This window comes from Hippocampus comes, unplaced genomic scaffold (genome assembly GCF_001891065.2).
Source record: "Hippocampus comes isolate QL1 unplaced genomic scaffold, H_comes_QL1_v1.1 scaffold112, whole genome shotgun sequence".
In the NCBI taxonomy this organism is placed as follows: domain Eukaryota; kingdom Metazoa; phylum Chordata; class Actinopteri; order Syngnathiformes; family Syngnathidae; genus Hippocampus; species Hippocampus comes.
Genome location: NW_017805841.1, coordinates 1,062,643 through 1,078,852, shown reverse-complemented (window position 1 = coordinate 1,078,852; position 16,210 = coordinate 1,062,643). Strand labels below are relative to the sequence as shown.

The window sequence follows — 16,210 nt, the reverse complement described above, 5'->3', positions numbered from 1 at the left end:
TCTCTCTTTCTCTTTCTCTTTCTCTCTCTCTCTTTCTCTTTCTCTTTCTCTCTCTCTCTTTCTCTATCATTCTCTCTTTCTCTCTCTCTCTCTCTCTCTCTCCCTCTCTAAGTCGCTCTCTCTTTTTCACATTTCGTAAAGACCTTGTCAACACCGTCGACGACGGGCGCGAGCCTCTTGCGAGTTTGCGGTCAAATTTTACAATGATTCTTAATTCTGTGAGCTGACACTGGAAAGCGAAATCGGGTTTATTGTTTCCCCTTGCCAATGGCGGGCCCTCTGCTGGAGTTTGAGACCGAAATGTTTCGGACATGTTGATCGATATACAGTGACTACTTTGAGGGGGAAAAGTTATCGGGGCCCTCAGAAAGTCATCCAATGTCATTTTTTCGGCTAAAAACGCCTTACTATACATGGTCGTTTTTTTCGGCTAAAAACGCCTTACTATACATGGTCATTTTTTTCGTCTAAAAACGCCTTCCTATACATGGTCGTTTTTTTGGGCTACAAACGCCTTCCCATACATGGTCGTTATTTTTGGCTAAAAACGCCTTCCTACACATGGTCGTTTTTTTCGGGTTAAAACGCCTAACAATACATGGTCGTTTTTTTTCGTTTAAAAACGCCTTCCTATACATGGTCTTTTTTTTTCGGCTAAAAACGCCTTTACTATACATGGTCGTTATTTTCAGCTAAAAACGCCTTCCTATTCATGGTCGTTTTTTTCGGGTTAAAATGCCTTACTATACATGGTCGTTTTTTTCGGGTTAAATCGCCTTACAATGCATGGTCGTTTTTCTCGGGTTAAAATGCCGAAACATGGTCATTTTTTTCCGGTGAAACGCCTTACTATACATGGTCGTTATTTTGGGCTAAAAACGCCTTCCGACACATGGTCGTTTTTTTCGGCTAAAAACGCCTTACTATACATGGCGTTTCACTAGTCTACACTCCGTGTTAAATAGCCTGGCTCTGTTGCTTTTGTAAAATCCACAACGAATCGAAGCACACAGTCATTGTGGAACAAGTTAGCCACGCTCACACCAATGAACCGGGTGGGCCGTGATGGACAAGATGACACCGCCTGCGACAATTGTATTCATGGAGTGGCTTAGTTTATTTTCGGCAAAACAAATACTTGGAAACACTTGATCAACAATCAACATCAATTTTTGTATTGAATAAAATCTTGGGGTTACGTGCACGCACAGACACGGGCACAGACACAGTATTCACCGTTACTGGACAAATAAAAACACAGTATTCACAGTTACTGGACAAATAAAGCCAATTTGTTTGCTGAAGTGAGCTAGCACAACATGGTGAATTTGTTTGATCGTATAGAAGAGTGCTGCCTGATGCTGGCAAAATCTTGGAGTCTCATAATTACTGTGTGTGTCCAGACAGCTGAAGAATGTTGGCGGGATCTTTGTGTTGTGACCGCAAAAGTACTGTGTGTTGTTTTTGGTTGACACAGCACGATCACTGGCATAAAACGTCATTCATTCAATCATTCGTGCCCGGATAAACTTGTCTTACTGTAAGTCGTCGAAGCCTTTCAACCTAGCTGCTAACAAAGAGATGCGCTTGTTTGCAACATATCGCTCAGCAGACATTAAGTGTACGTTCAAAGTGCTGTGACTATGTGAAAATGTACACAAGACGGACAAAAAAAATGGCGTGTAGTATTCCATCAACATGTAACTTTTTACCAGTGGAGTGTGGCTCACAGATATGAAACAATGTAGTGCAGCAAAACAATCATCTGGACTGGCACCCGAGGTGTACAAGGAGATTTTAGGGTGGTCCAGTGCCACCTCAGTACCCTCTCCGGCTCCGCCAATGCTTACTCTACAATGAAGTCATCAAGCCATGGCTCAAATCTTCAATGAAACAGTGAAAAAACTGCAGGCTGCTAAACATTCACAGGACATCATATGGACAAATGTCTTGGGACATAAAATAACTCCTCAATAAGAAAATCCCTCGGCCTGGCCTTCACTTTTCATTTCTGGGCACCCAAGCAAGATGGATTTAGTCACGTTAAGAGGAGTTGAATGGGAAAGAGTGACTTTTTGACTAATCCGTGCCACACTCAAAAGACAAAGCCAAAAACATTACGATGAGAAATAAATGGTGAAGCGCTTATCTTCTTTCTACCCTTGAATGTTGTCAAAGCCAAAAAGATCTGTGGGAACTCTTTATTAACATTCAAGACTACTCTAAAATTGCTTCTTTTCCATGTGGGCTTAATACTAAATAGTGTTGACATGACTTTTCTATCGTGTCTCAGCTATTTTAAATGAAGATCCATCCTGCTCTGTTTTCACATGATCTCCCCTGTTGACAAACAAGCACCGAATCTGAGACACCTTGAAAGCGTTGTCCTCTTTGGCCAAGGTGAGCACAAAACGACTCACGCCGGCGTTGGGACTCAGAGAGAACATGCGTGCTCTGCTGCAGCCTTCGGGTACGGGGCAGTGTAAATCGTCCACGAGGAAGCGCATGATCATGCACAAGTAGGCCCCGTGGGAGACCACCAGGGCATGGGCGGGGAGGTCGTGCGCCTCTTCTCCTTCCACGCGAGGTGCCGAAGAGCGCTCGTCCTCACCTCCGCTGGCCCACTGTTGGCGCCCGACTTGGTGGACCATTTTGAGCCAAAACTCTTTGACACGCTGCTTCACCTGAACACAAAACAAAACTTTTGTTTTTATAGGTGATGTGGGTGACTGAAGACCCCCCCCCCCCTCTCCAAAAGTTAAGGCAAAACCCTTCATCACTCTCCAGGAGGTACGAGTGTGTGTGTCAAAGACAACAATCGAAACAAAACTTCATCACAAGTTTTCAACCATTAGTGGGCCTGAAAAACAGGAAGGCCAGATTTGCATGAACAAAAAAAAAAAAAAAAAAAAAAAAAGCCTTTACACTTGTGGAACAACATCCTGTGGGCCGATGAGACAAAAACATGTGAAGGGAAGACTACAAAGTAGGAAAGGTTACCAAGTGTTATGATTTGTAGTCCATGTGTTACTTTCATGCGGATAAATTAAAAAAGGAGGAGGAAGCGTTTCTTAAATAACGGGCAGGCAGGAATTGGGGATTTCACGTTTAATATTATTCTACTGGTAGTATTATCATGAACTCTGAACACAATCATTATTCTTGACTTCTGATTTGAAAACTAGTGATCCATCCATTTGTTGTGTGCTGTGTATGTAATATGTGGAGGGGATTAAACATTTATATGGTTTCCCAAAATTCATAACGGCCCTCCAAGGGAAAGCATAACTACAATGTGGCCCGCGACAAAAATTAGTTTCACACCCCTGTTGTACACCATTTTTATAATATGACATGCACAGAAAAAAAAACAAAAACTGAAGAATGAAAGAGAATGAACCGACAACAACAAACAACAAAGTGTATGCAGGAAAAGTAGTTCAGATTGCACGACTGTCTGTGTCTTATGTGTTGTGTTGTATTATTTTGTCATTTTATGTTGTTATGTTATTAACTGTTCTTTTGATGGCGGCACAGGCACCCGCAGCGGGTCCTCTTGTTGTCTGGTTGAGAGGGAAGAAATTTCATCTGTGCTGTATGTTGCACATACAGCGCATTTGACAATAAAGTTGTTCTTGACTTGACTTGACAAAATGTCAATTATGCATTTTAACAGCAGAAGCTTGAATGGCAACTGAACCATCATCACTAAATGGGATTTATACCATCACAACCTACTGTGCATGACTTTTGAAAAATAACGACCAGGAGTCAAGACTACTAATGTCATGTGAAAATTGACGTACATTCGGGGAATCTGCAAGTTCCTGCGCGTACGATGTATGCAGGGCAAGTAATTGTACAAGCATGCTAATTAGTGTACGTCGAAAAACACAGAAATAGAGAATGAAACTTACACACACGCACACACACACACACACACACACACACACACACACACACACACACACACACACACACACACACACACACAATGTCTTTTACTTTGCTTCCTCCATCTTTCATCTTTATTACTTTTATCCTGTCTACAAGAGTTAAAGCTTTTCTTTTCTTAACTCCTTGTGACGAGCTTTGGTCTGCAAAGGTCCGTTTTGTAGCCATTTTATTGCAAGCAATGCAACGTTTGTGCTGTGTGAAACTACGAGTGACATTTCTAACCACGTGCTAACAATAACAAATACTTCCTGTACTACTGCACATGTGTAAGCCAGTGTGGTGGTTGCTGTTGCCGTTTCTGAGCTAAGCAGTAGGAGTCGCTATAGGCTGAGGTTGGATTAGACTTTTGTGGAAGGTTTGTTTTCGTTGTAGTGGACCGCAGTGCGAGGCAAGGGTGGAGAAAAGGATTTTGTATTACGCAACAGGGGGAATTTTTGTTGTAGGGGGAAGCAGAAAACAGGGAAAGGCTTTCATGCATGAAGATTTTTTCCCACTCAGGGGTATTTTCGCACATGTAGGTTTCGTTGTAGAGGACTTTCACTGTATGTGGACAAAAGTTTGCCTCCATGGATGGCTGTCAATGGAACTCGCCCCTTGTATTTAGTGATGATTTAGCTGCTGATAAAAGTAGCATCATCAATTTTGAAGTGTTTTGGGTGATGTTATCTACTCATCCTCAGCGAAATGCTTCAAAAGTTATCAAATAGTGCGTCACGATACAGACGGACATTGACCGAAAGTATACTGCAAAAGCAACCAATGGCCAAGTCAACCTGACTTGCGTCCAACTGAGTCTGCATTCCACTTTTTAAAATGATGGGGAAAGGCTCCAAGACCAAGCAAGAAATTAAGATACTTGCGGTAGAAGCCTGGCAGAGCATCACCAGGGATGAAATCCAGCATCTGGTGATGTCTTGACATTGCAGACTTTAGACTGTAATTGACGGCAAAGAATTTGCAACCAAGTATCAAAGAGTCAAAGTTTGAATTTTGATTGTTAATTGCTCCCATTGCTGGCCTTAAAAAGTGCCTTAAAAAGTGGGAGTCCTATATCTAAACTCTTTTAATTAATTCCTACACCGTGATTTGGATGTAAATGGAGCTCCTGTGCCAACAAGTCGTGCTTTTTGGCATAGCGTTATATCGCTTTGGCATTACAAGTCAGCCCCTTAGTGCAAACAACCACTTCTCCGATGTGGCCCCAATGAAAACTGGTTTGACACTGCGGTGCTAATAGCACCCCCCACCCCACAATCTGGTTTCCATCTGACTGACCAAACTGAAGGTAGCGAGCGCATTGGATCCTGATGCACCAACCCGCAACGACGGAGCAGCCAGGCGCTGTCTAATGAGCCTCAAATCTATCTTTGGCCGCCATCCTCATCATCATTGTCACCATCATGTGCTCTTCCCATGCTGCGATGGAGCCGATTCAACTCCAGAAAGTAATAGATGAATAGAGGATTTTCTGAAATGGAACATCCCAATCATGCGCGCACTCACACCCACACAGCCTCAAACACAAATAGAAGCAAGTGGTGACTTTCTAATCAGAGCCACTTTCAGACTGAAGCGGATGTACCGTACTTTGATCACAAGATGTCATTCAAGCATGTGGACGCAAAAAACAACTCACATTCCCCCCCTTGCGGCAGAGTCCAGGACTGGACACACTCAGCGGTTCTCCTGGTAGGTCCTGCCCTCTAGTGGCGTCCTTTGTGCCCAGCAGTAATTTCATCTGCTTTGGTTGGACCCAAAGCATTTGGCAGAGACTCCATCCAATTTTGTGTTTTGCCAGCTTTGCTGATTCAGATTTCATGTTTGCTATTCATATTCCTTCTTTATTGGTTTAATGAGCAGGAACAATTACGTTCCACAAAATTGAAGAAGAAGATGGGTCGATATTGCAAATAGTGAAATGCGGAAGCAATTTAATTTGCTTTGGATTTATATTCTAAGAAAAGCAACCCCTATGACTTCCAAAAGCTTTATTCGTGTTTCGCTAGGAAGTCGGCAAAGCTATTACGGCTAAAATATGGCTGCAATATCATTTTTCTAAGCTATTAAAAGATCATCGTGTAGAGATGTTTGTTGACTTCGCCATAGCTGCCCCTCATACTTTCCACCTGCCCCGTGTCAACCGTTCCAGACCTTCAAGTTCCTGGGATTCACAGTCTCTCAGGACATGAAGTGAGAGGCCAACATTAACTCCATCCTGAAAAAGGCCCAGCAGAGGACGTACTTCCTGAGGCTGCTGAGGAAGCACGGCTTGCCACGGGAGCTGCTGAGACAGTTCTACACAGCGCTCATCAAATCAATCCTGCGTTCCTTTATCAAAGTCTGGTGTGGGGCTGCCACAAAAAAGGACAAAATCTGACTGCAACAGACAATTAGGACTGCGGAAAAAAATCAGTGGCACCGCCCTACCCACTCTCGAGGACTTGCACTCCGCAAGAACCAAGACAAGGGCACGGAAAATCCTACTGGACCACCCACACCCTGCCCACCACCTTTTCCAACTACTCTCCTCAGACAAGCGCTACCGAACCATGCTCACAAAAACCAGCAGACATTCAAACAGCTTCTTCCTTCTCGCCATTAACTCCCTAAACAGCAACTTAAATCTCGAGTGGCTCTTTGCATTTTTGCACACCTCTGTGAAACAGTATTACTGCAATGGTCATTGTAGCTCCAGCTCTCGACATACTTGAACAATTGTCGATCAAGATTCCACAGAACCAGACACTTTCAAGCGCTCAAGGACTTTCTGTATAATTGCACACCTAAAGATGTACCACAATTACTGCTACTGGTCACTTAAAAAATGGTGCAACCATTATCTGCATCAATTGCACAACCGTTACAGTATTGTATTGCCCAACTGATCACTTTATCTCTGCTAGATGACGCTGCATTGTCTTTCGATACTTACTTGTTATGTCTTTGTTTATTGTAGTTACATTAGAAACCACTAAAATGGCAACTATCAAGGAATTAATACTAGCTCTACCCTCAATTGGCAGACAACGTATATCTGTGCATCTATTATAAAATATTTGGCATAGGAACCACAAATGAAGCATCACAATGCAAATATCAAATAACTGCTACGATCAAATAATGTTTGAACGTCAAATGTTTGTCTGCATTGGGATGAATCAAGGAATATTTGCAAACCAGCATACTCTTAGGACTCAAAACAACACTACTAGTCATGCTCCAAAAGTTAAGATGTGATGAGAAATTTTAGGAGAAGCCATATTCTCCTGTATCCTATCCTTTATTTTGCAGGTCAAGCGTTGTAGCACTTTGTTAGCATCGTACATGTACCTTTGCCTCACCTGCTCTTGAGTCTCTCCTTGAGGAGGCGTGAAGACCGCCCAAGACTGACCGGCAGCTCTGGCCATATCTTTTGCATCTTGCAATCGCTTCCCCTCTGCTATCCCAAAGCTCTGAAAAAAAAAAAAAGAAATGCAAAAACTATCGGTAAGTGGTTTATCTGACAGGAATAGCTTTTGCACGTGTCTGAGGGAGCTTCGATTTGACTGACTTTCTCCTTGAGTAGAGGGTCACACACCAGCTGTAGACCGGCGCAACTACTGTTGTGTTTCACGATGGTTTCGGCAGTCTGCGAAAGGAAGAACGGCAATTAACCATCCGGTTTTTGATAAGGCTTATCCTGTTCTATGTCACGGGGAGCTGTCAATCCCGGGGTACATGGAGAGAGGGACTAACTTTCACACTTTCATTACGTGGGAGTTGTGCCCACGCCGCCTGCACACAAGTTATTCAATCAACACGTTTGAAAAGGGTCATTGTTTAACATGCACACACAAACGGCACAGCAGAGATTTGAACCTCAAACCTTAGAACTGTGAGGCAGACGTGGTAAGAATTCTGCCACTCATGTTAAAATGTGACTTGATGTGCTTTGCAAGTGAATAATGGTTTTAATCTGGACCTGATTAATTCTGCTTCCATTATTTTCCCCCAGGAAAAATAGGCTCTAACCAGCATTGCAGATCAGACTGTGTTTGGTCTTTGTTTCCAATGAGTCATTTTTCCTTTTGGAAGGAGACATCTCTTTCTCTCTCTCGCTCCTATTCTAATTAGAAAACATCAAACCTGTCGCGCTCGCAGCATGTCACTGACAAACAGGTTGGAGAACTTGACATCCTTCAGGTAGCGACCTGCAGCCTCGGCCTGCTGCAGTCCCACTTCAGACAACGGACAGTCTATAGTCTGGCCTGGATTCAAGACAGACGGAATACAATAAAGTGACAGAAAATACTGTACATCGTTTGCGTCTTTTTAACAAAATAATAATACCTTACCTTGAAGCAGGCCCTCTTTATTGAACTCTGTTTCTCCACTGTAAGAAATACATTATTATATCATTCAACATATTACACAGGAAAGTAAAAAGCTACCACTAAACCGATGGCACACTCATGATCCTTGTTTGACTTTTGGCTTGGTCCCTTTCATGATGTTTTTAATTTCATTGTATTGATTTCATTTAGAAGGGACAGTGCATCTGCCCTGCGACTGACTGGCGACCAGTTCAGGGTGAAGCCTGCCTTCCGCCCAAAGTGAGCCGGGCTAGCCCCCAGCAACTCCCCGCGACCTTGTTCAGAATAAGCGGTGTTGAAAAAGGGTGGATGGATGGGACAGAGCATATTAATTAAGTTTTACATGTAAATATGTCAGGTCATAGCTGTCTGCTAGTTTCCATCTGTAGTCCCTTGGCATAGTCAAGAAGACATATAATGCTCCAAAGTACAAAGATGATTTATTCAGTTTTCATTTGACTGTTTTAAATCCATGACCTAGAAATGTTTTGATAGAAATGATTACTCATGATTTTTTTCCGTTGTGTTATCGTTGGTGGACTGCAGTGCGTTTCGATTTACGTCAAACTGGGTTACGTCGCTGGCTAACGACACACTGAGGTTTTATGTAAGAAATATTATGTGCATGGCTTTGAGTTGGACGACATTAACTCTGCTTATAGCAACGTGTTATTTAAAGCAAGTGCTTCCACCTGTGTAAACCACACGCAATCTATTTAGGGCGGAAGTGAATACTGCGATACCGAGAAAGGATTATGATTTTTTTTTGTGCACTCTGCCGTTCACTCTGGTATACTACACAGTCACCGAGCAATCAATTCAAGTCATGATGTATTAAATACATTTGTTGCTAACAGTATGGATTCTACGTCAGATTTGTTAGCTCGTGGCTATGTTCTCAGCAAAGTTGACAGACAGAGTGTGGCTGTATGTGCTCTCTGTGATTTGCTGCTGCACTTACTGTCGAACAAATGTCAAGCCGAACGTGAACGCCTTCATTTCCTGGAGAGCGCCCACAAAGCAAAAAGCCTTCCGTTTCAATTATGAGCTGCTTTCGACACGTTATGACCTGAGTTTCACAGCCGCAAATATATGTCGACGACCCTACTTCCCGGTAACCCCGAACGTCAGGCATACTGTCGATGATATGTACGCAAGTTGATTTTGAAGAGTGTCGTTTTGCCACAATTACGGTAAAGGCAGTGCAATTTTTTTTCATTTTCTGAAACCGTATGCACATTCGCAAGCGATGGATTGCTACTTTTAGTCGTAGAATATGAAAAAAATAAAAGAAATAATAAATAATAATTTTTGGGGAAAAAAACTAATTATGTTGAGTTCGATTTACATGCTGATTAAAACTGAAACTGGCATGCTGATTACAAAATTGCCGTCAATTTTTTTAGCCCGTCATGTTTTTTTTTCTGTACAGTTTACCAGACAAGCAAAATTCCGTTGATTTGCTGTTGTAAACTCGCCAGTTTATTACGATTGGACTCATCTGCAGCTCCGTGGCAATTTGTTTGGGAAGTCACAACTGAGACAGACAGTTGCCATCTCCCAAAAGGCCAGTACAATGTTGAAGGAAGGTATTTTGAGCATTGATACAGATTTTGAGCAATATAAATGTCAATTTGACATTTTAAAGGGTATACTGTACAGTACCGTACAGTACCTACTTTCTTGGAGGCATACAGAGTATTGGTAGCTATTAGTTAAAACTCGTCAATCTCTACTTCCGGTTTCACTTAATTGAGCTCTGTATCTGCTTTGACCAAAATAAAATATCTATTTTTGGAGTTGACATTGTTTATTTTATAATATATTAGTATAACCGATCATAAACATTTTGATTGTGGAAGTCAATTGCAGACTGAAAGCTGGTCAAATAGGCTACTGTCGTCTGGAAAAGAAATATGGTTGAAGGGGTGAAATTTATGCAAAACAAACATTTCTCAACATAATGCTGAAGATGATTGAGATCTTGTGTAGTTAATACCAATTACCTGTATATATATGAAAAGCAATTGTGCGTGTACCTAACATTGTCAGTGGGTCTACAGCACAGGTGTCAAACTCGGCCCGCGACATCATCTTATGTGGCCCGTCAAAGCAAATTTTGTTTCTAGCTAAACTATCAAAATTGTAAATTGTCTTCACTTTTAAAAGCGTTCGGATATTGCAAGCATTTTTGTAACCGATCTCTCTTTTAAAATAAGTGTAACAATATCTGAACAAAAATGGCCTCTGACAACTGTAGTTAATATTCAATTTGCTGTGTTTATAAAATATGAGGCAATTTGGGTTCACAGTTCAAGGAAAACCCTCACTACAAAGTGGCCCATGACAAAATTAAATTTGACACCCCTGGTCTACAGACATCAAATAACAGACACTGTTACAGGTGCCGTTGTTTTCAAACTACTTTTAATTTTATATATAAATAAATATATGCATGGCGGCACGGTGGTCAACTGGTTAGCACGTCCGCCTCACAGGCTTCGATTCCAGACCCCGGCCTTCCTGTGTGGCGTTTACATGTTACCTGCGTGTTGTGCCTGCGTGGGTTTTCTCCGGGTACTCCAGCTTCCTCCCTCATTCCCAAAACATACACGGCTGGTTATTGGAACACTGTCTAAATTGTCCCTAGGTGTGAGTGTGAATGGTTGTTATTTTGTCTGTGTGTGCTCTGTGACCGCTGTACTTACTTTGCAGTGCTGTATGCTCCCTATTGCACACACACACACACACACACACACACACACACACACACACACACACACACACACACACACACACAACTCAGGAAACATGTTTGTAAAAAGGAAGCGAGGCAGGGAAAAGAGCAGTGAACTGATGTGGTGTCACACCCTTTAAAGCAGAAGTTTATTGAACAGAGGTTGTGCAACAGACAGTTGAGGTACATGATATGGGATCTCGTGGGGAGGGGGACGAGTCAAAGGGAAATGTGCTCCACTCAAACTTCCAGATATCACAATATTTATGGGTCGAAATGACAAGTGTAATAACACACACACACGCACCCACACATGCACATTATCTCCGATTTCAGCACAAAATATGTCATTCCCGCATTGGGAATCCATATTGGCGGACGTTCAGGGTGATTGTGAGTGAATAAAGCAACAAGTGTACTTTGGCCATCATAGCAACGCTGTTGTAACCTCTGTCACCCACAACATGTCAGATGTAGCACCAACATGAGCAAATGATGCTAGAACACCCCCAGAAATGTTGAGGACCCCCCTCCCCTCCAGTACGTCCAAGTGGAAGGCAAACAGCGGCACATCCACAAAATGCAAATTTGTTGTTTTTCTATTCTAGTCCAGGCTCCCTAACTGCAGAGGTATCGATGATGGATTGGTTGGTTTTGTATGATTATTTTGTATGTAGCCAGAAATCCTGAGGTACAGGACATATACCACCGATGCAGAATGTGACTGAAGAAAAAGAGCAAAATAGATTCAAAAAGGGGGTAAAGGAGACATGCTATCTAAGCAAAACGTCAAACTGTACAAAGAACATTTCCAGTCGAATACTCATTTCATGTTCTTCTATCACCTTCTACTTCGTTTTTCTGAATTTATCTCTTAAGCAGTAAAATAATTATATTATAATACAAATGTTTATAAAATAGCAGCACACTCAAGTGACACATCACAACTCTGTAATGTTATTTTGTATAAATGAAACAAATTCATAGCTTTTAGCAGCGCAAAAAGACAACAATAACTCAATAAAAATATTGACATTTTTTTTTTCTTGATGTCTTCACACCTCCTCTGTCCTCTCTTCACTTTGGAATACAGTATCTCTAAATCTTAGAAAGAAAACAAAAACCCTTTTGTGGGTCTGGTCACCCCATAAAATACATCAAACACAAATTGAAAGTGTGGTCTCAATATATAACACACGCAACAAGACATTGCAGGAAAGACATTAAGTTTGGGTGAGAGCTTACATCCGGCAGAGGCAAAATGAAGGGAGGGCAATTTTCTCAAAACGGGATGTTTTGGCAAATCAAATTGCCAAAATCAAAATCAACACAAAAACATCCCCACATTTTCTTCAGTCTGACAACAAGCAATGTCGCTCATGGAAACAAACAAAAACTCTAGCACACGTGAAAGTCCAAAAAAACGAAAAACACGGTCGTGTCTCTCTGCCTGATGAACCCCCTCGTCGATTATTCGAAGCAGCAAAGCTCAAAGAGGACTGAATGACACGTCGCATAGCCTCACACAATGTTGTCGAACATTTCTGCAATTTCAAGCCAGCACCATAGAAAGTGAACAGCCACTAATACACACATCACTTGCGGTGGTTTGGAAACTTAAAAAAAAAAAATCATTGGCCTCTGTAGAACATGTGCAAATATTGGATGTTACGACCACCCGAGCACCCGAGCGCCGCCCTGTGTGACACGACTGTGGCTGTGATGCAGATAAATAGAAAGAAATATTCAAGTACAAAAAAAAAAAAAAAAAATCATGACAGTGTAAAGGAAAGCCACAGATGAGGGAACTGTGTGTCTTGGCCTTTGTTTTTGTTCCAATCCTTGGACATGGACAGGCTCCTTGGGTCAAGTTGGTCTTTGCTTGAATCGGAATGTTGGTTTTGATTGGAATGTCCCGTTTTATGTGACTGTTGCTTGACATGAGGGGGTGATTGGGAAACCAGCCCTACAAAGTAAACCAAAGGAAAGGATACAAATAACAAGTAAAATGAAACACCCACCCACCTCCAAATCACCACCAATTCATTTTGACGTATCTCCTGGGGAGCATGTTCTCAAAGTGCTTTGCCATTGAAATCGGATAGGGAGCTGAACACGGCCCTATGCGGGACTCCAGATGCATTGACAATATCTTGTACTCCTCCAAGGAACAAAAAGGAAACTCATCCTCATACGATCTGGTAGCCTTAGTTCCTCATTTAGCATCCATGTAAATGGAAACCAGCACATTATTTTTTTTTCTCTAAATTCAACTCAATTACCTGTGTTATAGTACACCTCCATAAAGAGAATTTGAATTCCACCTTATTATCCTGCTCTCAAACCTCAATCGGGCGCTTTATTCGTCATTCAGCCACTGGCTGTATACATCAGCAGCAGGCTCCCACGTCGCGACACCCTTCGCCATTCGATTTCAATCATCCATCCAAACTATCTTTTCTCATTCTTTCCACACCCTGTGGCCTCCCTTCTAATGAACACGGGAGTCCGCCCCCCCCAACCCCTGTCCTCCTGTCTTTTGAGGCATTGTCCTCTTCGCTGTTCAAATGTGCTCCAAAACGCTTCGTGCTGGAGAGTTCTGCACTTCCAAATCCTCCATTGACTAAAGGAAACGCAACATCGTAACACCACGTGACAATATGTGGTCATATATCATGAACAGAATGGCAGAAATACAACAAAACGTCTCGCGTGACCTGTGAGGCTGAGGTCATTCAAGACTTTTGAAACATGCTCGAAGAAGGGCTCCGAGTGAAGTGAAGGTCCCTTCACTCAAATGAACTCCGTCTCATTCATAGCCCATGCAGCAGTTTATTGCTGGCCAACAACAGACCTCGATACACTGCCAATGAATGAAGGCAGTGACATAGCATAGATGCCCCGTTATACTGATAGACAAAGTATGTATGTAACCTCAGCCTGCTCCATCGTCTTCTAACATTGTAAGTGCCTCGCGCCCTAGAATGTTTACTGCTAATTTTCGATACAGGATCCCATTCAGACTGCGCACACATATACACACGCACATGCTGAGGCACGCCGAACCCACTAGCTGACCCACACATACAAGCAGCCTGACAAAGGAGCTTATTGATCTTGACTACTCAAAATATGTCCAATAATATTACGGCTAATAATAATTACTACAACTTCTAATGATGATTCAAATGATCCTGTCGCACCCCTGGATTTGGGACCCACCAATGTAACGCATACTGTTGTCGGGGCTTCCTCTCTACATCTCACTGATGGTCAGAAGATAACATGAATATATATCAAAATAGAGAGTGAGGAAAAAAAAAATAATACCTAAGCCCATACATTGCTCCCACGAATGCAACTTTCTGCCAACCAGCTATGGTTACAATATAACTTAATGATCATTCTATACAATCAAAGGCAGAATGCAAATATGATTGGTTTCCCTTCTGTATATCCAAGGCACCACGGAGCAGTATCGTGCCCCAAATCTGTTGCTTTTAGATTAAAAAAAAAATGTAGATTTCATGGGCAGGTGTTTTTTTTATCTTGAACAGAAAAATCTACAAAAAACTAGCAAGCATTGTTCTTTTTCTTTTAAAGGGCTTGTGTTTTTAGCATTTTGTTTTTTTGTTCTTTTTTTCTGCTTTTAGGAAACTTTTTTTTTCATGATTCATATTTTTTTTTTGTTGCTGTTGTTGTAAATCCTGCACAATGAGGCCCTCTTCTGGTTCACAAGTTGATGTCACGGACGTCTGTCGGGGTGGAGGACTGATCCAGCTCTTCCAGGCCTTTACTGCTCGTGCCTCTCTGACTCTGCTGCTGCTGTTGCTGCTGCTTCCGGCCCTCGCGCAGGCTGCTCTCTAACACACGCTCGATCTGCTCCTGGCACTCTTTGAGGACATCCTGTAATGTCACAAGAGAGACACGCACATTTAGAATTCGGTTGACAAAGCAAAGAACGAATCATGTCTGTCATAGGTTTTTAGAATCTGGAACCACATTCTGTTTTAAAAATTCTGTCCCAAAAGCTGCAATCTAATTTGTTTTCAGATCAATCGCATTCATATCACTATATCTATCTGAAACATCTGACTAGAACGTATTCATCTTATTTCCAAATGGCTGAACATGAGCAAAAGTAGAGTTGCCGCACCCCCCCAAAAAAAAAATCGCAACTGAACTGGCAACCCAGAAGCCGCATGAGGACTCAAAGTGGCCCTCGAATAATTATCAAAAATTAAGGATTTTTTTTTTTCTCTTACAGGACCGCTCGCTGATCAGCTTTAATTTGTCACAACAGTGTCCACCAATAGATGGCAGACATCGCTCAAGACAGTACTTGGTCTTCAAAGAGAGGAGCAGGTCCTGTCAAAATTAGGTCAAGAAAATTGTGTGAAATAAGAAGATTATATTGTCACTGAATTTCTGCCTAGTTTGCTTGCAGATGCTATCAGCCATCAAAGATTTCAACCTAAGTTGCCATTACAACACCGAAGACTAAAGCACACACACGGCAATCCCCAATCACCCCACAAGAACCGTTGACAGTTCGTTTGAAGTGTATAAGCATCTTCGAAAACATGGCATGTTCAATACTCAATAGTGCTACCAACGCGCATGGTGGCTAAAGTGGATAAGCGACTGTTGTGATTATCACCGGTGATGCAGAGGAAACCCGATGGATATAAACTTTACTGCCCAAAAACTGCACTGTTGCACAGGTGAGTGAGCCAGCCAATTAATTTGGAGATTTTGCATGACATGCAGGACGAACATATGGTAGTACAGTAAATATTCCCATCCCCGGAATTCTATGAAAAGGAATATCCTTCACCCGGAACAAAAGCCTGTGCATTAACATTTTGAGTACGATATTACATGTTACTGGAACTTACGTAAGCGGAAATTCCACTACCCGTAACCCGGATGAGACGTCATGCCGCGGGAGCTTAAATAGATGCAAAGCCCACCCGATGCTACGGAATGACGACACCGAGACACATTTTCACTTTGCGTTTTTCGACCATCAGATTCGAAACGACGACGTGTAAGTGAGTTTTTATTGGCGTGCGTTTTACTGTAATTGTGAATGATTTTAACTTTATTCACTTAACGTCCTGTAGAACGCGGCACTAGCTTAAAAGCAGCACCCACTCGACAC

The 16,210-nt window shown here is 42.2% G+C and overlaps 2 protein-coding genes across 3 annotated transcripts in view; both read right to left on the bottom strand.

Annotated features, from left to right (window-relative positions):
* Positions 1 to 2,220: 2,220 nt before the first annotated feature.
* tigara (TP53 induced glycolysis regulatory phosphatase a) lies at positions 2,221 to 9,456 on the bottom strand. Its single transcript, XM_019888303.1, has 6 exons — positions 9,271 to 9,456; positions 8,292 to 8,329; positions 8,083 to 8,204; positions 7,508 to 7,585; positions 7,299 to 7,409; positions 2,221 to 2,684 (listed from the first exon to the last, which is right to left on the bottom strand). The coding sequence occupies exons 1-6, from the start codon at positions 9,306 to 9,308 to the stop codon at positions 2,280 to 2,282; spliced, it is 792 nt and encodes a 263-aa protein (XP_019743862.1). The 5' UTR covers positions 9,309 to 9,456; the 3' UTR covers positions 2,221 to 2,279.
* Positions 9,457 to 14,704: 5,248 nt separating this feature from the next.
* The window catches only part of ccnd2a (cyclin D2, a), a 73,064-nt gene continuing 71,558 nt past the window's right edge, over positions 14,705 to 16,210 (bottom strand). For both annotated transcript variants that reach the window (XM_019888312.1, XM_019888311.1), the window contains exon 5: positions 14,705 to 14,952. In XM_019888312.1, the coding sequence (XP_019743871.1) occupies positions 14,779 to 14,952 (174 nt within the window). In that variant the 3' untranslated portion in view covers positions 14,705 to 14,778. The remainder of the gene's footprint in view (positions 14,953 to 16,210) is intronic.

What these genes read in the sequence shown, in the direction of transcription:
- tigara (XM_019888303.1), bottom strand. Translation starts at nt 9,308, where the DNA reads ATGAAGGCGTTCACGTTCGGCTTGACATTTGTTCGACA. An exon ending in GGCTTGACATTTGTTCGACA is followed by an intron (nt 8,330 to 9,270) that starts GTAAGTGCAGCA and finishes TATTTCTTACAG; the next exon opens with TGGAGAAACAGAGTTCAATA. An exon ending in ACCCTCTACTCAAGGAGAAA is followed by an intron (nt 7,410 to 7,507) that starts GTCAGTCAAATC and finishes TTTTTTTTTCAG; the next exon opens with AGCTTTGGGATAGCAGAGGG.